This window comes from Bombina bombina, chromosome 8, assembly GCF_027579735.1.
Source record: "Bombina bombina isolate aBomBom1 chromosome 8, aBomBom1.pri, whole genome shotgun sequence".
NCBI classification, from domain to species: Eukaryota; Metazoa; Chordata; class Amphibia; order Anura; family Bombinatoridae; genus Bombina; species Bombina bombina.
Window position 1 is genome coordinate 304,143,670 of NC_069506.1, and position 25,942 is coordinate 304,169,611.

The 25,942-nt window shown below is 43.4% G+C and overlaps 1 protein-coding gene across 1 annotated transcript in view; it reads left to right on the top strand.

Moving 5' to 3' along the window:
* ZBTB44 (zinc finger and BTB domain containing 44) overlaps positions 1–25,942 on the top strand; it is a 278,080-nt gene that overhangs the window by 191,389 nt on the left and 60,749 nt on the right. Inside the window, exons 4-5 of the mRNA XM_053691161.1 lie at positions 5,665–5,828; positions 25,662–25,926. Of these exons, the coding sequence (XP_053547136.1) occupies positions 5,665–5,828; positions 25,662–25,926 (429 nt within the window). The remainder of the gene's footprint in view (positions 1–5,664; positions 5,829–25,661; positions 25,927–25,942) is intronic.

Below are 25,942 nucleotides of genomic sequence, written 5' to 3' on the forward strand. Positions count from 1 at the left end.
TTCTCTTCTATGGTGGCTTTCTCTGCCACATCTGTCCAGGGGGATGCCATTCAGCAGACCAGACTGGACAATTGTAACAACAGACGCCAGCCTTCTAGGTTGGGGTGCCGTCTGGAATTCTCTGAAGGCTCAGGGACAATGGAGTCAGGAGGAGAGTCTCCTGCCAATAAACATTCTGGAATTGAGAGCAGTTCTCAATGCCCTCCTGGCTTGGCCCCAGTTGACAACTCGGGGGTTCATCAGGTTTCAGTCGGACAACATCACGACTGTAGCTTACATCAACCATCAGGGAGGGACAAGAAGCTCCCTAGCTATGATGGAAGTATCAAAGATAATTCTCTGGGCAGAGTCTCACTCTTGCCACCTGTCAGCAATCCACATCCCGGGAGTGGAGAACTGGGAGGCGGATTTCTTAAGTCGTCAGACTTTTCATCCGGGGGAGTGGGAACTTCATCCGGAGGTCTTTGCCCAAATACTTCGACGTTGGGGCAAACCAGAGATAGATCTCATGGCGTCTCGACAGAACGCAAAGCTTCCTCGTTACGGGTCCAGATCCAGGGATCCAGGAGCAGTCCTGATAGATGCTCTGACAGCACCTTGGGACTTCAGGATGGCTTACGTGTTTCCACCCTTCCCGTTGCTTCCTCGATTGATTGCCAGAATCAAACAAGAGAGAGCATCAGTGATTCGAATAGCACCTGCGTGGCCACGCAGGACTTGGTATGCAGACCTGGTGGACATGTCATCCTGTCCACCTTGGTCTCTACCTCTGAAACAGGACCTTCTGATACAGGGTCCCTTCAAACATCAAAATCTAACTTCTCTGAAGCTGACTGCTTGGAAATTGAATGCTTGATTTTATCAAGACGTGGATTTTCTGAGTCAGTTATTGATACCTTAATACAGGCTAGGAAACCTGTTACCAGAAAGATTTACCATAAGATATGGCGTAAATACCTATATTGGTGTGAATCCAAAGGTTACTCTTGGAGTAAGGTTAGGATTCCTAGGATATTGTCTTTTCTACAAGAAGGTTTAGAAAAGGGTTTATCTGCTAGTTCATTAAAGGGACAGATCTCAGCTCTGTCCATTCTGTTACACAAACGTCTGTCAGAAGTTCCTGACGTCCAGGCTTTTTGTCAGGCTTTGGCCAGAATTAAGCCTGTGTTTAAAACTGTTGCTCCACCATGGAGTTTAAACCTTGTTCTTAATGTTTTACAGGGCGTTCCGTTTGAACCCCTTCATTCCATTGATATAAAGTTGTTATCTTGGAAAGTTCTATTTTTAATGGCTATTTCCTCGGCTCGAAGAGTCTCTGAATTATCAGCCTTACATTGTGATTCTCCTTATTTGATTTTTCATTCGGATAAGGTAGTCCTGCGTACTAAACCTGGGTTCTTACCTAAGGTAGTTACTAACAGGAATATCAATCAAGAGATTGTTGTTCCTTCTTTATGCCCAAATCCTTCTTCAAAGAAGGAACGTCTACTGCACAACCTGGATGTAGTCCGTGCTCTAAAATTTTACTTACAGGCAACTAAGGAATTTCGACAAACGTCTTCTCTGTTTGTCATTTACTCTGGGCAGAGGAGAGGTCAAAAAGCTTCCGCTACCTCTCTTTCTTTTTGGCTTCGTAGCATAATTCGTTTAGCTTATGAGACTGCTGGACAGCAGCCTCCTGAAAGAATTACAGCTCATTCTACTAGAGCTGTGGCTTCCACTTGGGCCTTCAAGAATGAGGCCTCTGTTGAACAGATTTGCAAGGCTGCAACTTGGTCTTCGCTTCATACTTTTTCCAAATTTTACAAATTTGACACTTTTGCTTCATCGGAGGCTATTTTTGGGAGAAAGGTTCTTCAGGCAGTGGTTCCTTCTGTATAAAGAGCCTGCCTATCCCTCCCGTCATCCGTGTACTTTTGCTTTGGTATTGGTATCCCAGAAGTAATGATGACCCGTGGACTGATCACACTTAACAGAAGAAAACATAATTTATGCTTACCTGATAAATTCCTTTCTTCTGTAGTGTGATCAGTCCACGGCCCGCCCTGTTTTTAAGGCAGGTAAATATTTTTTAATTTATACTCCAGTCACCACTTCACCCTTGGCTTTTCCTTTCTCGTTGGTCCTTGGTCGAATGACTGGGAGTGACGTAGAGGGGAGGAGCTATATGCAGCTCTGCTGGGTGAATCCTCTTGCACTTCCTGTTGGGGAGGAGTAATATCCCAGAAGTAATGATGACCCGTGGACTGATCACACTACAGAAGAAAGGAATTTATCAGGTAAGCATAAATTATGTTTTTTAACCTTTTGGTTCTATCCCCACCTCGTCTAAGGTGTCCTACCTGTTCCAATATTTGAAACCTCAACTGAGTTAAATTGTGCCCTGCAGATAACAAATGATTGGCAACTGGGGTGTCTAATTTTTTTGTTCTTATACTACTGAGCATTTAATGTAATACACCGCAAAGTCAAATTTTTTACCCGTGCTAGGATGACTAAATGTAGTGCCCTTAATTATATTATTGCAGTTGGAGCAACCAAGGCATGGAAAACAGCCAGAGTTCTTTTTGACAATATAGCCTTGCACTAAGGCCTTCGAAGGGCCAATATCGGCATGTACCAATAAATCTTTCAGATTTCTGCCTCTTTTAAAGGCAGGCATAGGGGGCTCTCTAAACTTCAGTACATCGGGGTTGTAGGTCTGTAATATATGCCAATGATTGGAAATTATTTTACGTATCCTATTGCTCAATTTTGAAAACTGGCTGACAAAGATTAATCTATTAGATTTCTTTTTCTCTTTACCCTCTTTATGATCCAATAAATTTTGTCTGGGAATTTACCTCACATCTTCAATTTCTTTTTGTATTAAGATTGATGGATAACCCCGATCCCTGAAGAGGTCACCCATTTGTGCTAATCTTTGCTCTACAGGGCCTGTCTCAGAGACAATAATTTTTACCCTTAAGAGTTTTCTCCTAGGGAGAGACCTAATCAAAGAAGGGGGGTGAATACTGTTATAGTGCAAGAGAGTGTTGCAGTCTGTTTCTTTCTTGTGTAGATCCACTACAAGACCCTGTGTACTTTTAAGTACCCTAGTATCCAGGAAAACAACACTCTCCTCACTACATACCAATTTCAATTTAATATGACAGGTAGCGGAGTTTAGATCATTAACAAATTCTTCCAAGGTTCCAATGTTGCCCAACCATACGCCAAAGATGTCATTAATGTATCGCCACCAGGTGGCGCCATACTGTAAGAATAGTGGTTGACCATATACAAAATGTTACTCATATACATTCATATATATGTTGGCGTATGTAGGGGCAACATTGGAACCCATGGCAGTGCCTTGTAACTGCAAGTAATAATGATCCTCAAATAAAAAATAATTACAGCGCAAGACGATGCTTAACATTGTAAAATAAACTCCCTATATAGGGTATTGTATCTGTCATCTTGACTCATTATTTTACTTACAGCACCACAGGATATTGGCCCTTCGAAAGGCCTTAATGCAAGGCTATATTAGCAAAAAGAACTCTGGCTGTTTTCCATGCCTTGGTTGCTCCAACTGCAATAATATAATTAAGGGCCCTACATTTAGTCATCCTAGCACGGGTAAAAAAATTTGACATCAGTGGACACTATACTTGCCACACTGACTTTGCAGTGTATTACATTAAATGCTCATGTGGGTTGGGGTACATTGGGGAGACCACCTGCACAGTCCGTGAACGGATAACTCAGCATAAAAGTAGTATACGAACAAAAAATTAGACACCCCAGTTGCCAATCATTTTTTATATGCCGGGCACAATTTAATTCAGTTGAGGTTTCAAATATTGGAACAGGTAGGACACCTTAGACGAGGTGGGGATAGAACCAAGAGGTTAAAAATAAGAGAAGTCTTTTGGATTAGTAAATTAGATACCATGTACCCTAAGGGGATGAATAGAGAGCTTGATTGGTCTCTATGCCTGTAAGGGGTTACGCCAGATTAACTGTGGTGATTGATGGGATTCTGTATCATATAATTGTATTGTGCTCTAGGAAAATTATGTTTTATCTTGTTGATTAATTATTAGTTGTATGTTGTTAGATTGACATTGATATTTTGTTATTGTAATTTTGCTAATGACCACTAGATGGCATCATATCAGGTGTGCTACAGGTATGATGTATGGTGGGTGTGGTTTATAGGTGTATTTAAGCTGTATTAATAGGTGTAACTATGCATGATTAAGGACTAAGTCCGAAATGTTGCTAGTTTTTGGTCTGGCTTGGATACTGTGCAGTTTGCACGAATAAATCTGTTGAAGATATTTTGGTGGTGCTGCTTCTTTTTTTGTGAATTATAACAGAGGTAGCAGCAGCCCAGTGGGGTGATGGAGATGGATACTAACAATGTTAATTTTCAGTTGCTCTCTGTAAGTAATAAGCTAAGATAAGTGGGACTTTGTGTATAGAGAAAGATAAGGGAATTGCTATTTCTGCAAGCTCAGCCCAATTAAATGGGATGTGGCTGCAATGAGCAAAAACCTCTATTTTACATAAATAAATAAACATTGGAGAGCAATTTCCGCACATTTAATACTGCACTGTTACAACAACATAACCAAATTCCACATCCAACTGCCCCATTGATTCATAACAAAAAAAAGAGTAACAAAACATTTTTTAAATTTAAAAAAATTAAATTTAAAAACAATATTACACTATTATATGTTATATTATTTTGGGTTTTAAGAGGAGTAAGAGTAATTATGGTAACAATGGTCTGTCCCATATCTTGAACACAAGATATACATTAAAGGGCCATGATACCCAAATGTTGAAACACTTGAAAGTGATTCAGCATAGCTGCAAAAAGCTGACTAGAAAATATCACCTGAACATCTCTATGTAAAAAAGAAAGATATTTTACCTTAAAAGTTCCTCAGTAGCTACATTCCATTGTAAAGGACTTCTAAGCAGCAAATCAGTATGTTTGTCCCGGGACAGCTAAGGGGTTGAGCCTCATGTTATTTCCCTATTCAGTTTAAGTAAGTTTACTATGAAATCTCATGAGAGTTAAGTGAAATCTCATGAGATCACAGTAAAAGAGTTCATGACCTCAGCACTGCTGATGCTGATTGGCTGCAGTTCATTTCTTCATTTTTTTATTTATTTTTTTACCTGCAGCTGAGTATAACCTTTTACACAGAACTTACTCTGCTGACCTGAGGAAGTTGTGAGGTAAAATATCTTAATTTTTTACATAGAAATGCTCAGGTGATATTTTTCTGTCAGCTTTTTACAGTTATACTGCATCAGTTTCAAGTGATTTAGCATATGAGTATTATGTCCCTTTTAATAAAACAGTGATGACATCCAGTGTCTACAGTGACTAGTGAGGCCATGTTCTTTAGGTTTTGTTTTCTGTGATTGTGTATCTGAAGGTTCTTAGAGATTTGACTATCAGCTTTTTGAGTGTTCTGTTTGCTGTCTTGTTATATTGAAAGGTGTGTGTTATCTTCTTTTTCAGAAAAGACTTGGTTTATCTCTGTGGTTTGTTTTCTTTGCAAAAACATCTAGAGTAAAGGTGTCTTTCATATATGGATGAAGATTTTACAGGTTATATCTTAGTCTAATAAAATGATGGGATATTTTTACCCTTAGACTGGAGAATGTCCAGTATCCATACCAGCTGTACTTAGCACCAACCACAAGCAGCACTGAGCGTCCCAGTCCAAATGGCCCAGACAGACCTTTCCAATGTCCTACCTGCGGTGTACGTTTCACTCGGATCCAGAACTTAAAGCAGCACATGCTTATTCACTCTGGTAAGTAGCTCAACCTCTAAATTACCAGTTCTGCCTATGAAATGGTTGTCATCATATTGCAGAATCTTGTCTGTCTCACTTTCCTTTTTATTTCAATACTTTTCATCCATTCTTGAAATAGTATATTTACACACCTCAGTTCTCTATTTCTTAAATAAAAAAGGCATTGTCCAAGAGCGATTTTCCATTTGTTCAACATGTTGTGGTAAATATGTATGCATAAACCCAAATTCCTTTACAGTTGAATACTTTTTCCACCTACCAAATTACCTGAAAATTATATCAATCTCTTATTTTTCCTCTTCCTTGTCATGTGACTTAAGTCATAAGACCTTGTGTATAAGAACATAAAAAATAATACATTAAGTTACAGCTATTCCTATTCATTGATTGCTTTTTAAAGGGACAGTGTACTTGAAAATGTTTGTTTAAAAAGAGAGACAATCCCTTTTTTTCTTCTTAAAGTCCACAGCTGCATTCATTACTTTTGGGAAATAAGAACCTGGCCACCAGGAGGAGGCAAAGACACCCCAGCCAAAGGCTTAAATACTCCTCCCACTTCCCTCATCCCCCAGTCATTCTTTGCCTTTCGTCCCAGGAGGTTTGCAGAGAAGTATCATAATTTAATTTGTCTCTTATGGAGGATAGTACTCTTCAACATCGGACAGGAGTTTTAGGTAATCCTGTCAGCCTCTCAGTGAGGGCTTGGATGAAAGTTAGAGTCCGGATATGCAGGGAGATTCTTTCTGCAAAACCATCCCGACTCATGTTAACAGCTCCTCAAGCAATCGGCGTTGTCAAACTTCGCTCTGCTGCCTGATTTCTTCTCTCAAGCCCATGGTGGAGGCGATGCTACTATGCATCACACTTGAAGGAAATCCGGTGCACTCGAGGGTAAGAAAAATATGCAGAAGATTGCTTTATTAGATAAAATTCAAAGTGGGATACACATGAGTGACAAAAAAGTCCAGAAAGTGGTGCAATCCTGACGCGTTTCGCACCGTTACAGGCGCTTAGTTATCCTATGACTAAGCGCCTGTAACAGCGCGAAACGCGTCAGGATTGCACCCTTTCTGGACTTTTTTGTCACTCATGTGTATCCCACTTTGAATTTTATCTAATAAAGCAATCTTCTGCATATTTTTCTTACCCCCGAGTGCACCGGATTTCTTTTGTTTTCTGTGATATCCCCTGGTGGATTGGCTCCCTCCGTTCATCCGGTGCACCGCACTGCAGTCTGGGGATTGTAGTCTCCTCTCCCGGCTTCTCTACAAGACGTGTCATCACCAGTTGCGGCATCCGACACAGTGACATCACACTTGAAGGGCCTTGTTCCTGTTCCACGGCATAGATTCTGGTAAGATTGTTTCATTTTCTTTCTTCGTGAATGTACTGTAATACAGATGTTTTCCCGAGAGGCTACCACCTTGCGGGACTAACTTAACCTAAGGGTCACAATGAGTCTCCTTTTAGTATCTTGGAATCAAGGGTTCATATCTCCTGAGGGGGGTATTGAACAGAACGGGGTTTTAATCATGTTTGTTATGTGTTCAATCTGCTTATGTGTAGTGTTAAATGGGCTCATGGCTTGGAACATAAAGGCCTTTGGAAGTGACGTGACCTTATGGTTGGGCGCGCTTTTAAGGACTATACGGTTCACCTTCTGGCCGGCGTGATTACGCTCCGTCTTCCATTTCCGCATTCCAGACCGTTTGGCGAACGGAGAAATTCTATTTCGCAGTGGTCTGGTTCATAGGAGGTGGTGAGTGCCCCAGCCATTGTGGGTGTCAGGTGCCATTTTGTTTTGTCTTATAGTCCATATTGGCATTTTCTCTAGTTATGGAGGATTCCGATGCTGAGACTGTTCAAATTTCAGACTCAGTTATGGAGGATTCTGATACTGAGACTGTTCTAATTTCAGATTCAGGATCTTTGTCCGGGGGAGAATCCGAATTGGCCTCGTTGACACATGTCAATCAGGTATGTTCGGTGTTGCGTATTAGAGCGCCTTGCTCCTCAGGCTCGGGGACTCAAGGGACAGCTGAGCCATCCGCGAGCGAGTTCCCTACCGCTTCATACTTCTACACATGCAGATAACCCAGATTATGATTATTCCTCCATGCAGGACGGCTTGTTCCCCCAGAGGTTGCAGCACGTTTTCGCTTCCACATATTCTTGGCGATTATTTGTCTGCAGAGTCCAGACGTGTATGTGCGATTGTGCTCGTGCCCTATTGTCCCGGGCCTACCGCCTTGGGGAGGGCCTGTACAGTTCCCTGCGGGTGTAGCTGTCCCTGAGTGTTGTGCCTTTCGTTACAGAGTTGCACACCTTCTTTACTCAGACATGTTTTTCAGTTATTAAATGACCCTGCTTCTTCAAATGGTGCACCTCATTAGACACGTGGGAATGATGTAATCAGACTGTTCTTTATTGAGATCTTTCCCACTTTTTTTGGAAGAGTAGGGCTCCGTTTGGCTGGTCCTGCGGGTGGGCCTGTTTTCTTCTTGGGCGTTAACCTACGGGTTGCCTTATATTTTCTTTTTATCTGATTAGGATGTCTTTTCTTTTGTTTATTTGTTTCCTTCGGGAATCTTTAACTGGGATCGATACGCTGTTACTTCTGCTGAAGTGTTTTTGGGGACATGTTAGTCCTATGGTTGTCTGTTTTCCCTTCTTCCCCTCTGAGGAAGGATTTTCAGCTTGATGTTTAGGACCCAGGTTGCAGGCTGGTCCTGTTGGGTTCGGTTCTGTCTTGGGGCTGTTCAGACACATGGTGCTGTTCTGCTTGGCTGGTCTGGTCAAGGCACCGATTGCTTATGTTATCATTATTTTACTAAGCATTCTAGAGGACCTGTGGGTCCGTGAAGCGGGAAGGATTATCTCAGTCCTTATAGCCTTCAATCTGGATGACTGGGTCGTGGTGTTTCCGCTGCGTCTCTCTCTCTTGGTCTGGTGTTATCGGACCCTAGAGTTCCCTTCCCCACGTAGTGGAGGGTTGGGGGGCTTAGCGCCCTCTTCCCACCGTCTTGAGCGGTTGGCCGTTTTTACGGCTCGGGACTTGTCCTTTGTGAACTTGGTCCTCAGCAGTTAGTAGTTTGACAGCTGCCTTGCAGCGCATGGTTTGCAGTATGTAACCAGCTGCAGCTATTGCACATTGACTGTGTACTGTCTAGCTGTTTTAGGAGACCTTTTGGGTCTTCCTCCGTTGTCTCCGTGTGGGTTAGGTCTCCTTTTAAGGACCTGGGTTACCCTCTGGGAGATGGTTGTCCCTGTTAGGGACTCTGGGCGTGATCTCCTTGGGCTTTGCTTGGGTTCTTCCCGGAGCTGGGGATGCTTTGCACCTTTTTCTCCCAGTGATCCTCTGTTTGTATGAGGAGACCAGCCTTGCTCGAGGGGTTTTGACCTTGCGGTATTTCCTTGCCTTGTTGTCCTGAGGCTGTTTGTAAGTCTAGGGGCCCTAGGGTCGTTGTACAAATTTTCCCACCTTGGCTCCTTTGGAGCATTGGACTCCGGCAAAGGGTGGTCCCTTCCTTAAGTCGGGGCTTGCGAGTTCTTCTCGTTATCCGGGTTGATATGGATATGCATTGATATCCCCTGTGGTCTGGTTTTTCATATCAGACGGGGTGTTACGTTCTCGGGTATTGTTTGTTTAAACAATTGGTGGCCCGGAACTGTTTTCTCCCTGGAGCTTCCGGTTCATGAGGCTTTACTCAGCGTTTTCCCTTGTGGATCCCACTGTGGGTTGTTACCGGACTTTTAGGCTTAAAGGGACACTGAACCCAAATTTTTTTCTTTCGTGATTCAGATAGAGCGTGACATTTTAAGCATTTTTCTAATTAACGCCTATTATCAATTTTTCTTCTTTCTCTTTCTATCTTTATTTGAAATGCAAGCATGTAATTTTAGATGCCGGCCCATTTTTGGTGAACAACCTGGATTGTCCTTGCTGATTGGTGGATAAATTCATCCACCAATAAAAAAACTGCTGTCCAGAGTTCTGAAAAAAAAAAAGCTTAGATGCCTTCTTTCTCCAACATAGGTGTGTCCGGTCCACGGCGTCATCCTTACTTGTGGGATATTCTCTTCCCCAACAGGAAATGGCAAAGAGCCCAGCAAAGCTGGTCACATGATCCCTCCTAGGCTCCGCCTACCCCAGTCATTCTCTTTGCCGTTGTACAGGCAACATCTCCACGGAGATGGCTTAGAGTTTTTTAGTGTTTAACTGTAGTTTTTATTATTCAATCAAGAGTTTGTTATTTTGAAATAGTGCTGGTATGTACTATTTACTCAGAAACAGGAAAGAGATGAAGATTTCTGTTTGTATGAGGAAAATGATTTTAGCAACCGTCACTAAAATCCATGGCTGTTCCACACAGGACTGTTGAGAGCAATTAACTTCAGTTGGGGGAACAGTGAGCAGTCTCTTGCTGCTTGAGGTATGACACATTCTAACAAGACGATGTAATGCTGGAAGCTGTCATTTTCCCTATGGGATCCGGTAAGCCATGTTTATTAAGATCGTAAATAAGGGCTTCACAAGGGCTTATTAAGACTGTAGACTTTTTCTGGGCTAAATCGATTCATTATTAACACATATTTAGCCTTGAGGAATCATTTAATCTGGGTATTTTGATATAATAATATCGGCAGGCACTGTTTTAGACACCTTATTCTTTAGGGGCTTTCCCAAATCATAGGCAGAGCCTCATTTTCGCGCCGGTGTTGCGCACTTGTTTTTGAGAGGCATGACATGCAGTCGCATGTGAGAGGAGCTCTGATACTTAGAAAAGACTTTCTGAAGGCGTCATTTGGTATCGTATTCCCCTTTGGGCTTGGTTGGGTCTCAGCAAAGCAGATACCAGGGACTGTAAAGGGGTTAAAGTTAAAAACGGCTCCGGTTCCGTTATTTTAAGGGTTAAAGCTTCCAAATTTGGTGTGCAATACTTTTAAGGCTTTAAGACACTGTGGTGAAAATTTGGTGAATTTTGAACAATTCCTTCATGTTTTTTCGCAATTGCAGTAATAAAGTGTGTTCAGTTTAAAATTTAAAGTGACAGTAACGGTTTTATTTTAAAACGTTTTTTGTACTTTGTTATCAAGTTTATGCCTGTTTAACATGTCTGAACTACCAGATAGACTGTGTTCTGAATGTGGGGAAGCCAGAATTCCTAGTCATTTAAATAAATGTGATTTATGTGACAATGACAATGATGCCCAAGATGATTCCTCAAGTGAGGGGAGTAAGCATGGTACTGCATCATTCCCTCCTTCGTCTACACGAGTCTTGCCCACTCAGGAGGCCCCTAGTACATCTAGCGCGCCAATACTCCTTACTATGCAACAATTAACGGCTGTAATGGATAATTCTGTCAAAAACATTTTAGCCAAAATGAACACTTATCAGCGTAAGCGCGACTGCTCTGTTTTAGATACTGAAGAGCATGACGACGCTGATAATAATGGTTCTGAAGGGCCCCTAACCCAGTCTGATGGGGCCAGGGAGGTTTTGTCTGAGGGAGAAATTACTGATTCAGGGAACATTTCTCAACAAGCTGAACCTGATGTGATTACGTTTAAATTTAAGTTGGAACATCTCCGCATTCTGCTTAAGGAGGTATTATCCACTCTGGATGATTGTGACAAGTTGGTCATCCCAGAGAAACTATGTAAAATGGACAAGTTCCTAGAGGTCCCGGGGCTCCCAGAAGCTTTTCCTATACCCAAGCGGGTGGCGGACATTGTTAATAAAGAATGGGAAAGGCCCGGTATTCCTTTCGTCCCTCCCCCCATTTTTAAAAAAATTGTTTCCTATGGTCGACCCCAGAAAGGACTTATGGCAGACAGTCCCCAAGGTCGAGGGAGCGGTTTCCACTTTAAACAAGCGCACCACTATACCCATAGAGGATAGTTGTGCTTTCAAAGATCCTATGGATAAAAAATTAGAAGGTTTACTTAAAAAGATGTTTGTTCAGCAGGGTTACCTTCTACAACCAATTTCATGCATTGTCCCTGTCGCTACAGCCGCATGTTTCTGGTTCGATGAGCTGATAAAGGCGGTCGATAGTGATTCTCCTCCTTATGAGGAGATTATGGACAGAATCAATGCTCTCAAATTGGCTAATTCTTTCACCCTAGACGCCACTTTGCAATTGGCTAGGTTAGCGGCTAAGAATTCTGGGTTTGCTATTGTGGCGCGCAGAGCGCTTTGGTTGAAATCTTGGTCAGCTGATGCGTCTTCCAAGAACAAGCTACTTAACATTCCTTTCAGGGGGAAAACGCTGTTTGGCCCTGACTTGAAAGAGATTATCTCTGATATCACTGGGGGTAAGGGCCACGCCCTTCCTCAGGATCGGCCTTTCAAGGCAAAAAATAAACCTAATTTTCGTCCCTTTCGTAGAAACGGACCAGCCCAAAGTGCTACGTCCTCTAAGCAAGAGGGTAATACTTCTCAAGCCAAGCCAGCTTGGAGACCAATGCAAGGCTGGAACAAGGGAAAGCAGGCCAAGAAACCTGCCACTGCTACCAAGACAGCATGAAATTTTGGCCCCCGACCCGGGACCGGATCTGGTGGGGGGCAGACTCTCTCTCTTCGCTCAGGCTTGGGCAAGAGATGTTCTGGATCCTTGGGCGCTAGAAATAGTCTCCCAAGGTTATCTTCTGGAATTCAAGGGGCTTCAACCAAGGGGGAGGTTCCACAGGTCTCAGTTGTCTTCAGACCACATAAAAAGACAGGCATTCTTACATTGTGTAGAAGACCTGTTAAAAATGGGAGTGATTCATCCTGTTCCATTAAGAGAACAAGGGATGGGGTTCTACTCCAATCTGTTCATAGTTCCCAAAAAAGAGGGAACGTTCAGACCAATCTTAGATCTCAAGATCTTAAACAAGTTTCTCAAGGTTCCATCGTTCAAGATGGAAACCATTCGAACTATTCTTCCTTCCATCCAGGAAGGTCAATTCATGACCACGGTGGATTTAAAGGATGCGTATCTTCATATTCCTATCCACAAGGAACATCATCGGTTCCTAAGGTTCGCATTCCTGGACAAGCATTACCAGTTCGTGGCGCTTCCTTTCGGATTAGCCACTGCTCCAAGGATTTTCACAAAGGTACTAGGGTCCCTTCTAGCTGTGCTAAGACCAAGGGGCATTGCTGTAGTACCTTACTTGGACGACATTCTGATTCAAGCGTCGTCCCTTCCTCAAGCAAAGGCTCACACGGACATTGTCCTGGCCTTTCTCAGATCTCACGGATGGAAAGTGAACGTGGAAAAGAGTTCTCTATCTCCGTCAACAAGGGTTCCCTTCTTGGGAACAATAATAGACTCCTTAGAAATGAGGATTTTTCTGACAGAGGCCAGAAAAACAAAACTTCTAGACTCTTGTCGGATACTTCATTCCGTTCCTCTTCCTTCCATAGCGCAGTGCATGGAAGTGATCGGTTTGATGGTAGCGGCAATGGACATAGTTCCTTTTGCGCGCATTCATCTAAGACCATTACAACTGTGCATGCTCAGTCAGTGGAATGGGGACTATACAGACTTGTCTCCGAAGATACAAGTAAATCAGAGGACCAGAGACTCACTCCGTTGGTGGCTGTCCCTGGACAACCTGTCACAAGGGATGACATTCCGCAGACCAGAGTGGGTCATTGTCACGACCGACACCAGTCTGATGGGCTGGGGCGCGGTCTGGGGATCCCTGAAAGCTCAGGGTCTTTGGTCTCGGGAAGAATCTCTTCTACCGATAAATATTCTGGAACTGAGAGCGATATTCAATGCTCTCAAGGCTTGGCCTCAGCTAGCGAGGGCCAAGTTCATACGGTTTCAATCAGACAACATGACAACTGTTGCGTACATCAACCATCAGGGGGGAACAAGGAGTTCCCTAGCGATGGAAGAAGTGACCAAAATCATTCTATGGGCGGAGTCTCACTCCTGCCACCTGTCTGCTATCCACATCCCAGGAGTGGAAAATTGGGAAGCGGATTTTCTGAGTCGTCAGACATTGCATCCGGGGGAGTGGGAACTCCATCCGGAAATCTTTGCCCAAGTCACTCAGCTGTGGGGCATTCCAGACATGGATCTGATGGCCTCTCGTCAGAACTTCAAAGTTCCTTGCTACGGGTCCAGATCCAGGGATCCCAAGGCGGCTCTAGTGGATGCACTAGTAGCACCTTGGACCTTCAAACTAGCTTATGTGTTCCCGCCGTTTCCTCTCATCCCCAGGCTGGTAGCCAGGATCAATCAGGAGAGGGCGTCGGTGATCTTGATAGCTCCTGCGTGGCCACGCAGGAGCTGGTATGCAGATCTGGTGAATATGTCATCGGCTCCACCTTGGAAGCTACCTTTGAGACGAGACCTTCTTGTTCAGGGTCCGTTCGAACATCCGAATCTGGTTTCACTCCAGCTGACTGCTTGGAGATTGAACGCTTGATCTTATCGAAGCGAGGGTTCTCAGATTCTGTTATCGATACTCTTGTTCAGGCCAGAAAGCCTGTAACTAGAAAGATTTACCACAAAATTTGGAAAAAATATATCTGTTGGTGTGAATCTAAAGGATTCCCTTGGGACAAGGTTAAGATTCCTAAGATTCTATCCTTCCTTCAAGAAGGATTGGAAAAAGGATTATCTGCAAGTTCCCTGAAGGGACAGATTTCTGCCTTGTCTGTGTTACTTCACAAAAAGCTGGCAGCTGTGCCAGATGTTCAAGCCTTTGTTCAGGCTCTGGTTAGAATTAAGCCTGTTTACAAACCTTTGACTCCTCCTTGGAGTCTCAACTTAGTTCTTTCAGTTCTTCAGGGGGTTCCGTTTGAACCCTTACATTCCGTTGATATTAAGTTATTATCTTGGAAAGTTTTGTTTTTGGTTGCTATTTCTTCTGCTAGAAGAGTTTCAGAATTATCTGCTCTGCAGTGTTCTCCTCCTTATCTGGTGTTCCATGCAGATAAGGTGGTTTTACGTACTAAACCTGGTTTTCTTCCAAAAGTTGTTTCTAACAAAAACATTAACCAGGAGATTATCGTACCTTCTCTGTGTCCGAAACCAGTTTCAAAGAAGGAACGTTTGTTGCACAATTTGGATGTTGTTCGCGCTCTAAAATTCTATTTAGATGCTACAAAGGATTTTAGACAAACATCTTCCTTGTTTGTTGTTTATTCCGGTAAAAGGAGAGGTCAAAAAGCAACTTCTACCTCTCTCTCTTTTTGGATTAAAAGCATCATCAGATTGGCTTACGAGACTGCCGGACGGCAGCCTCCCGAAAGAATCACAGCTCATTCCACTAGGGCTGTGGCTTCCACATGGGCCTTCAAGAACGAGGCTTCTGTTGATCAGATATGTAGGGCAGCGACTTGGTCTTCACTGCACACTTTTACCAAATTTTACAAGTTTGATACTTTTGCTTCTTCTGAGGCTATTTTTGGGAGAAAGGTTTTGCAAGCCGTGGTGCCTTCCATTTAGGTGACCTGATTTGCTCCCTCCCTTCATCCGTGTCCTAAAGCTTTGGTATTGGTTCCCACAAGTAAGGATGACGCCGTGGACCGGACACACCTATGTTGGAGAAAACAGAATTTATGTTTACCTGATAAATTACTTTCTCCAACGGTGTGTCCGGTCCACGGCCCGCCCTGGTTTTTTTAATCAGGTCTGATAATTTATTTTCTTTAACTACAGTCACCACGGTACCATATGGTTTCTCCTATGCAAATATTCCTCCTTAACGTCGGTCGAATGACTGGGGTAGGCGGAGCCTAGGAGGGATCATGTGACCAGCTTTGCTGGGCTCTTTGCCATTTCCTGTTGGGGAAGAGAATATCCCACAAGTAAGGATGACGCCGTGGACCGGACACACCGTTGGAGAAAGTAATTTATCAGGTAAACATAAATTCTGTTTTTTCAAATAGAGATAGCAAGAGAACGAAGAAAAATTGATAATAGGAGTAAATTAGAAAGTTGCTTAAAATTGCATGCTCTATCTGAATTCATGAAAGAAAAAATGTAGGTTCAGTTTCCCTTTAAGGGCTGGTTTGGAACCAGTTCCTGGGAACTTGGGCTATGTCCTTACTCGGACTACTTGACCTGGTCATGGTTGGCCAGGTTTTCTGAGTGACTGTTGCTCATTGGGCTTTTCTGCGCCTTATAGTCGGATTCCCTGGGTCAGCTTGCTGTAGTAACCTTTGGATTCACTGCTCTGCAGACAATTGGGTTTGTAGTGTCTCTGCTGCGGCTGTTGCGCATGGGATATGTGTTAGCAAGCTAGTCTTAGGGGGATCCCTTCCAAGGTGCTTCTGAGTTGGGGATTGTTATTTTCTCCTGTTAAGTGTGGTCAGTCCACGGGTCATCATTACTTCTGGGATATTATCTCCTCCCCTACAGGAAGTGCAAGAGGATTCACCCAGCAGAGCTGCTATATAGCTCCTCCCCTCTACGTCACCTCCAGTCATTCTCTTGCACCCAACGAATAGATAGGATGTGTGAGAGGACTGTGGTGATTTAATTAGTTTATTAACTTCAATCAAAAGTTTGTTATTTTATAATAGCACCGGAGTGTGTTATTCATTCTCTGGTAGAATTTGAAGAAGAATCTACCGGAGTTTTTTCTATGATTTTAGCCGGAGTAGTTAAGATCATATTGCTGTTTCTCGGCCATCTGAGGAGAGGTAAACTTCAGATCAGGGGACAGCGGGCAGATTAATCTGCAAAGAGGTATGTAGCAGTTTGTTATTTTCTGACATGGAATTGATGAGAAAATCCTGCTATACCGTTATAATGTAAACTCAGCCTTAAATGCAGTAGATGTAGCTGGTATCAGGCTGTCATGTATGTATATTTTACACTTCAGTATTCTGGGGAATGGTACTTCACTGGATTTATACTGTATGCATAGACTTAACCTAATTTGCAGGGACTTGCAATAGGTTTTAAATAACAATTAATTTATTGAGGTTAAACGTTTTTTTGCTGGCATGTAAAAACGTTTATTTCTCTGAGGTACTGGGTGAAAAAATGTTTTGGGCACTATTTTTTCCACTTGGCAATAGTTTTTGTTTAAATTAAAGCAGTTCACTGATCTCTCTCACTGTTATGTGTGAGGGGGAGGGGCCATTTTTGGCGCTTTTACTACGCATCAAAAAACTCAGTCAGAGGTTCATTTTCTTCCTGCATGATCCGGTTCATCTCTACAGAACTCAGGGATCTCCAAAGCCTTTTTTGAGGGAGGTAATCATCACAGCAGAGCTGTGAAGATTGTAGTTGACTGTGATAAAAAACGTTTATTTGTGTATTTTTTTCTGCTGCCTGGGTTAGTTATCCTTTGCTAATGGGAACAATCCTTTGCTAAAATTGTATATTTCTGACAAAGATTGATGCTATAACTTAATTATTTTCAACTGTCATAATTTTTTCTGTGCTTCTTATAGGCACAGTTCGTTTTCATATTATTGTAAATTACTTTAAAAAAGCATTTCCAAGTTGCTAGTTAATTGCTAGTGTGTTAAACATGTCTGATTCAGAGGAAGATACATGTGCTATATGTGCTAATGCCAAAGTGGAGCCCAATAGAAGTTTATGTACTAACTGTATTGATGCTACTTTAAATAAAAGTCAATCTGTACAAATTGAACATATTTCACCAGACAACGAGGGGAGAGTTATGCCGACTAACTCGCCTCACGTGTCAGTACCTACATCTCCCGCTCGGGAGGTGCGTGATATTGTAGCGCCGAGTACATCTGGGCGGCCATTTCAAATCACATTACAGGATATGGCTACTGTTATGACTGAAGTTTTGGCTAAATTACCAGAACTTAGAGGCAAGCGTGATCACTCTGGGGTGAGAACAGAGTGCGCTGATAATATTAGGGCCATGTCAGACACTGCGTCACAGGCGGCAGAACATGAGGACGGAGAACTTCATTCTGTGGGTGACGGTTCTGATCCAAATAGATTGGATTCAGATATTTCAAATTTTAAATTTAAGCTGGAAAACCTCCGTGTATTACTAGGGGAGGTGTTAGCGGCTCTGAATGATTGTAACACAGTTGCAATACCAGAGAAAATGTGTAGGTTGGATAAATATTTTGCGGTACCGGCGAGTACTGATGTTTTTCCTATACCTAAGAGACTTACTGAAATTGTTACTAAGGAGTGGGATAGGCCCGGTGTACCGTTCTCACCCCCTCCGATATTTAGAAAAATGTTTCCAATAGACGCCACCACACGGGACTTATGGCAAACGGTCCCTAAGGTGGAGGGAGCAGTTTCTACTTTAGCTAAGCGTACCACTATCCCGGTGGAGGATAGCTGTGCCTTTTCAGATCCAATGGATAAAAAATTAGAGGGTTACCTTAAGAAAATGTTTGTTCAACAAGGTTTTATATTGCAACCTCTTGCATGTATTGCGCCTGTCACGGCTGCAGCAGCATTTTGGTTTGAGTCTCTGGAAGAGACACTTCAATCATCTACACTAGATGAGATTACAGACAAACTTAAAGCCCTTAAGTTAGCTAACTCATTTATTTCAGATGCCGTAGTACATTTAACTAAACTTACGGCTAAGAATTCCGGATTTGCCATTCAGGCACGCAGAGCACTGTGGCTAAAATCCTGGTCAGCTGATGTTACTTCTAAATCTAAATTGCTTAATATACCTTTCAAAGGGCAAACCTTGTTCGGGCCCGGGTTGAAGGAGATTATCGCTGACATTACAGGAGGTAAAGGCCATGCCCTGCCTCAGGACAAAGCCAAACCTAGGGCTAGACAGTCTAATTTTCGTTCCTTTCGTAATTTCAAAGCAGGAACAGCATCAACCTCCTCTGCACCAAAACAGGAAGGAGCTGTTGCTCGCTACAGACAAGGCTGGAAACCTAACCAGTCCTGGAACAAGGGCAAGCAGGCCAGGAAACCTGCTGCTGCCCCTAAGACAGCATGAATCGAGGGCCCCCGATCCGGGACCGGATCTAGTAGGGGGCAGACTTTCTCTCTTCGCCCAGGCTTGGGCAAGAGATGTTCAGGATCCCTGGGCGTTAGAGATCATATCTCAGGGATACCTTCTGGACTTCAAATCCTCTCCCCCAAGAGGGAGATTTCATCTGTCAAGGTTATCAACAAACCAAATAAAGAAAGAAGCGTTCCTACGCTGCGTACAAGATCTTTTATTAATGGGAGTGATCCATCCAGTTCCGCGGTCGGAACAAGGACAAGGGTTTTACTCAAATCTGTTTGTAGTTCCCAAAAAAGAGGGAACTTTCAGGCCAATCTTGGATTTAAAGATCCTAAACAAATTCCTAAGAGTTCCATCGTTCAAGATGGAAACGATTCGAACAATTTTGCCCATGATCCAAGAGGGTCAGTACATGACCACAGTGGATTTAAAGGATGCTTACCTTCACATACCGATTCACAGAAATCATTACCGGTATCTAAGGTTTGCCTTTCTAGACAGGCATTACCAGTTTGTAGCTCTTCCATTCGGACTGGCTACGGCTCCAAGAATCTTCACAAAGGTTCTGGGTACTCTTCTGGCGGTACTAAGACCGCGAGGAATTTCGGTAGCTCCGTACCTAGACGACATTCTGATACAAACTTCAAGCTTTCAAACTGCCAAGTCTCATACAGAGTTAGTACTGGCATTTCTAAGGTCGCATGGATGGAAGGTGAACGAAAAGAAGAGTTCTCTCTTTCCACTCACAAGTTTTCCCTTCTTGGGGACTCTGATAGATTCTGTAGAAATGAAGATTTACCTGACAGAAGACAGGTTAACAAAGCTTCAAAATGCATGCCGTGTCCTTCATTCCATTCAACACCCGTCAGTAGCTCAATGCATGGAGGTGATCGGCTTAATGGTAGCGGCAATGGACGTAGTACCTTTTGCACGCCTACATCTCAGACCGCTGCAATTGTGCATGCTAAGTCAGTGGAATGGGGATTACTCAGATTTGTCCCCCACTCTGAATCAAGAGACCAGAAATTCTCTTCTATGGTGGCTTTATCGGCCACACCTGTCCAGGGGGATGCCATTCAGCAGGCCAGACTGGACAATTGTAACAACAGACGCCAGCCTACTAGGTTGGGGCGCTGTCTGGAATTCTCTGAAGGCTCAGGGACTATGGAATCAGGAGGAGAGTCTCCTTCCAATAAACATTCTGGAATTGAGAGCAGTTCTCAATGCCCTTCTGGCTTGGCCCCAGTTAACAACTCAGGGGTTCATCAGGTTTCAGTCGGACAACATCACGACTGTAGCTTACATCAACCATCAGGGAGGGACAAGAAGCTCCCTAGCAATGATGGAAGTATCAAAGATAATTCGCTGGGCAGAGTCTCACTCTTGCCACCTGTCTGCAATCCACATCCCGGGAGTGGAGAACTGGGAAGCGGATTTCTTAAGTCGTCAGACTTTTCATCCGGGGGAGTGGGAACTTCATCCGGAGGTCTTTGCCCAGATACTTCGACGTTGGGGCAAACCAGAGATAGATCTCATGGCGTCTCGTCAGAACGCCAAGCTTCCTCGCTACGGGTCCAGATCCAGGGATCCGGGAGCGGTTCTGATAGATGCTTTGACAGCACCTTGGACCTTCGGGATGGCTTATGTGTTTCCACCCTTCCCGATGCTTCCTCGATTGATTGCCAGAATCAAACAGGAGAGAGCATCAGTGATTCTAATAGCACCTGCATGGCCACGCAGGACTTGGTATGCAGATCTAGTGGACATGTCATCCTGTCCGCCTTGGTCTCTACCTCTGAAACAGGACCTTCTGATCCAGGGTCCATTCAAACATCAAAATCTAACTTCTCTGAAGCTGACTGCTTGGAAATTGAACGCTTGATTTTATCAAAACGTGGGTTTTCTGAGCCAGTTATTGATACCTTAATACAGGCTAGGAAGCCTGTTACCAGAAGGATTTACCATAAAATATGGCGTAAATACTTATATTGGTGCGAATCCAAGAGTTACTCATGGAGTAAGGTTAGGATTCCAAGGATATTGTCTTTTCTACAAGAAGGTTTAGAAAAGGGGTTATCCGCTAGTTCTTTAAAGGGACAGATTTCAGCTCTGTCCATTCTTTTACACAAACGTCTGTCAGAAGTTCCGGACGTTCAAGCTTTTTGTCAGGCTTTAGCTAGGATCAAGCCTGTGTTTAAAACTGTTGCTCCGCCATGGAGTTTGAACTTAGTTCTTAATGTTTTACAGGGTGTTCCGTTTGAACCCCTTCATTCCATTGATATCAAGTTGTTATCTTGGAAAGTTCTGTTTTTAATGGCTATTTCCTCGGCTCGAAGAGTCTCTGAGTTATCTGCCTTACATTGTGATTCTCCTTATCTGATTTTTCATTCAGACAAGGTAGTTCTGCGTACTAAACCTGGGTTCCTACCTAAGGTGGTCACTAACAGGAATATCAATCAAGAGATTGTTGTTCCATCCTTGTGTCCTAATCCTTCCTCGAAGAAGGAACGTCTGCTACACAATCTAGATGTAGTCCGTGCCCTGAAATTTTATCTACAGGCAACTAAGGAGTTTCGTCAAACGTCTTCCCTGTTTGTCGTTTATTCTGGCCAGAGGAGAGGTCAAAAAGCTTCGGCTACCTCTCTCTCTTTTTGGCTTCGTAGCATAATACGATTAGCCTATGAGACTGCTGGACAGCAGCCTCCTGAAAGAATTACAGCTCATTCTACTAGAGCTGTGGCTTCCACTTGGGCCTTTAAGAATGAGGCTTCTGTTGAACAGATTTGCAAGGCTGCAACTTGGTCTTCTCTTCATACTTTGTCCAAATTTTACAAATTTGACACTTTTGCTTCTTCTGAGGCTGTTTTTGGGAGAAAGGTTCTTCAGGCAGTGGTTCCCTCCGTATAAAGAGCCTGCCTGTCCCTCCCGTCATCCGTGTACTTTTGCTTTGGTATTGGTATCCCAGAAGTAATGATGACCCGTGGACTGACCACACTTAACAGGAGAAAACAAAATTTATGCTTACCTGATAAATTCATTTCTCCTGTAGTGTGGTCAGACCACGGCCTGCCCTGTTTTTTATGGCAGGCTAAAAAATTTTTTGGATTATACTCCAGTCACCACTAAACCCTTGGGCTTCTCCTTTCTCGTTGGTCCTTTGGTCGAATGACTGGAGGTGACGTAGAGGGGAGGAGCTATATAGCAGCTCTGCTGGGTGAATCCTCTTGCACTTCCTGTAGGGGAGGAGATAATATCCCAGAAGTAATGATGACCCGTGGACTGACCACACTACAGGAGAAATGAATTTATCAGGTAAGCATACATTTTGTTTTTTCCTTTAGCATGGGGCTTCGTGGCTTGTGGACAGGGGCTGCCTTTTGGCCCCATCCCTTTTCTTAGGATGAGGGCTTATGCTCCTTCTTCTGGAGATGTGGTCCCTTTCTTAGGGCTTCTCCTGGTTTCAGGAGGTTGGAATTGTGGGTTAACCTTCAGAGAGAGGTGTTCTCTCTGGGTTGTTACGTTCCATCTGGAGTCTTGCTGGCTCCGTGTCGAGACTATGTTGGGCCTTTTTGTTAGATCCTTGGGTCTACGGCCTTGTCGTCTGTTCTTGGAGTCGGGCTGTACCCGTGCTCGGTTGTATGGCGGTGTCCATTCTTCGGCTCGTTTTTAAACTGGTTTTGGAGTCTGTTCCCCTGTTTTAGACCTGCCGATGCTTGGGCTGGCCCGGCTGGGAGTGGGTTCTAAGAGACGTTGTCTTTTTCAGGACCTAGGTGTGCATAGCGTTAGCTTCCTAGGCTTACAAGCAAAAGATCCAGGTTTACACTGCCTTAGGGTTCTGGGTGTAATCTCTCTTCTTCGGGGGGGGGGGGCTCGTTTGAGCTTCTGTGCATCCCCTTTTGGAGACCTGTGTGTAGGTCTGGCGGCTGGATTGCCTAGAGTGTGCCCTCTGTTTCGGGGTGTCTTTTTTGCAGTTTGTCTTCTTGCTGGCCGCTTCTGCTTCTCAGCATTATTCTTCTGTGTCATCCTGATGCTTTCAGCATGTTTCGCCTGGGTTGTTACATGTTTTCTGTGATAGAATACTTTGTATTTTAAGTTCGGACAATGTGAGGATTCCGTCTTCAGTTGTCTTTCAGTGCTTGCATGAGGTTTGAGAGTACAGTTTCTCTGTTCCTGTGCCGGTCTTATACCTCTGGTTTTTGCTGGGTATAGGCGTAGCCTCCCCTCATCTGTCAGTACCTATTTGGGTCTTGCGAGCTGGGCGAGCTATTAGGGGTTTTTCCTTTTTGGATGTGGTATACTCCCGGTTTTCCTTCGGTTCTCCCTTGCCTTGTCCCTTGGGAGTTCAGGCTGGTGTTCCCTTCATTAGTGCGGGGTGAGTGGTGGGGGAGCGACTGTTGAGCGTCGGTGTCTCTCTGAAGACTTTTGGCTCAGTTAAGTCCCATTTGTGGTTTCTAGCTAGGCTGCTGGACTATCTGCGGGTCTGTGTCCTTGGGGCTTTTCCTTTTAAGTTCTCTCAGCTTCGGACTAAGCAGGGTTTTTTGTTGGGCAGTGGTTTCAGGCTTGGTGTCCTCGGAATGGCTGCCTATTGTACCCTCTCGTCTTGGCATTCAGTGTCCTCTAGTCTATAGCTTGGGTATTGTTTTCCCAAAAGTAATGAATGCAGCTGTGAACTCTTTCCATTTAAGAAGAAAAACATAAATTATGCTTACCTAATAATTTTCTTCTGATGGAAAGAGTCCACAGCTCCCCACCCGTAATTTTTATGTGGGGCGTCCTTTTTTATTCTTCTGGCACCTTTCACCCTGATATCTCTTCTACTGTTCCTTGTTCCTCGGCTGAATGACTGGGAGATGAGGGAAGTGGGAGGAGTATTTAAGCCTTTGGCTGGGGTGTCTTTGCCTCCTCCTGGTGGCCAGGTTCTTATTTTCCAAAAGTAATAAATGCAGCTGTGGACACTCTCCATCAGAAGAAAAGAAAATTATCAGGTAAGCATAATTTATGTTATTACGCATTTCCCAGTTTTGCATAACGAACACTGTTATATTAATATACTTTTCACCTCTGTGATTACCTTGTATCTAAGCATCTGCAAACTGCCCCCTTATCTCAGTTCTTATGTAATACTTTTATTATTATCATTTATTTGTATAGCGCCACCAAATTCTGTAGCACTGGGTACAATGATAGGGGTATACAATGGCAAGGATTTGTGATAAAATACAAAACATAACAAAACTAAACAAATCTAGTACAGGAGGAAGAGGGCCCTGCTCCGGAGAGCTTACAGTCTACAGGTTTAGGGTGCAGAGACATAAGGTTGGGGTAGCTTGTTACATCGGTTGTAGTTGCAGCAGTGAGTCAGGCAGTTCATGTATTAGTTTGGTTCGGATGAGGGATGGAGGAGAGATGGTAAGCCAGTCAGTGCTGACACATAAATAACTCAACAGGAGGGAGCACAATGTTATCTATATGGCACACATGAACTAGCACTGTCTATCTGTGATAATCTCTCAAAATGCACTGAGATAAGAGGCGGCCTTCAAGGGCATAGAAATTAGTATATGAACCTACCTAGATTTAGCTTTCAACAAAGAATACTAAGAGAACAAAGCACATTTGATGGTAAAAGTAATGCCCTATCTGAATCATGAAAGTTTATTTTTGACTAGACTGTCCCTTTAAGCATGCTGATAAAAAGGACATTTTACACTAAGGGAGATCATGTCAGACTAATCTAATTGACTTCTTTGATTATGTAACAAAAGTATTAGACAAGGGAGGAGCAGTTGATGTAGCATATCTAGATTTCAGCAAAGCATTTGACACCGTCCCACACAATAAACTTATTCACAAACTATATCTCCTTGGTCTAGATTCAAAAATTGTGAACTGGGTGGAATGCTGGCTTAAGGACAGAAAACAAAGTGTCTTAGTAAATGGAGTTCATTCAGCAGAGGGGGCTGTTACTAGTGGTGTTCCTCAGGGGTCAGTTCTGGGGCCTGTTTTGTTTAACATATTTATCTGCGATATCAGCAAAGGGCTACAGGGGAAAGTATGTCTCTTTGCAGATGATACAAAAATTTGCAACAGAGTGGATGTTCCAGGGGGGGTAGACAAAATGAGAAGTGATATACAACAATTGGAGGATTGGACAAACGACTGGGGTCTAAAGTTTAACACAGCAAAGTGTAAAATAATGCATTTAGGGAAGAAAAATCCAAATGTTAATTACAGACTCAATGACACTTTACTGACTGTTACAGACGAGGAACAGGACTTGGGAATTATTATTTCAGATGATTTAAAACTTAGTAAACAATGTAGTAATGCAGCCAGTAAGGCAAGCAGAATGCTTGGATGTATTGGTAGAGGTATTTGCAGCAGAAATAGTAAGGTTCTTATGCCACTTTATAGATCATTAGTTAGGCCTCATCTTGAGTATTGTGTGCAGTTCTGGAGACCATATCTTCAGAAGGATATTAACAAACTTGAATCTGTGCAAAGGAGGGCTACCAAAATGGTACATGGTCTAAAAAATAAAACTTACCAGGATAGGCTCATTGACCTAAATATGTATAGCTTAGAGGAGAGAAGGGAAAGAGGTGATATGATAGCAACTTTCAAGTACATTAAAGGGTTTAGTAAAACTGAGGCTGTGGGATATTTTACATAAAATGGAAAATTCAAGAACAAGGGGTCATGAGCTCAAGCTAAAGGGTAGTAGATTCAGAAGTAATTTGAGGAAGCACTTCTTTACAGAAAGAGTGATTGATTTATGGAATAAACTTCCTCAAGAGGTAGTAGCAACAAACACTGTGGGGGACTTTAAAAATGCATGGGACAAGCATAGGGCTATCCTACGAACTAGATAAGTTTATACTGTTAGGTAAGGTCGGGCAGACTTGCTGGGCCTAAAGATGCATCGGCTGAAACACGAAGGTAAACGCTGTTTCCGGTGCCAGATTTGTAGTGCCACATTCACTTCCTTCGGGGAATACAAACACCACATGCGGGTTTCCAGGCACATTATCCGCAAGCCTCGGATATACGAGTGCAAAACATGTGGCGCCATGTTCACCAACTCTGGAAATTTAATCGTGCACCTGAGGAGCCTGAACCACGAAGCGTCAGAGCTAGCAAACTACTTCCAGAGCAGGTGAGGCGCAGAGCAA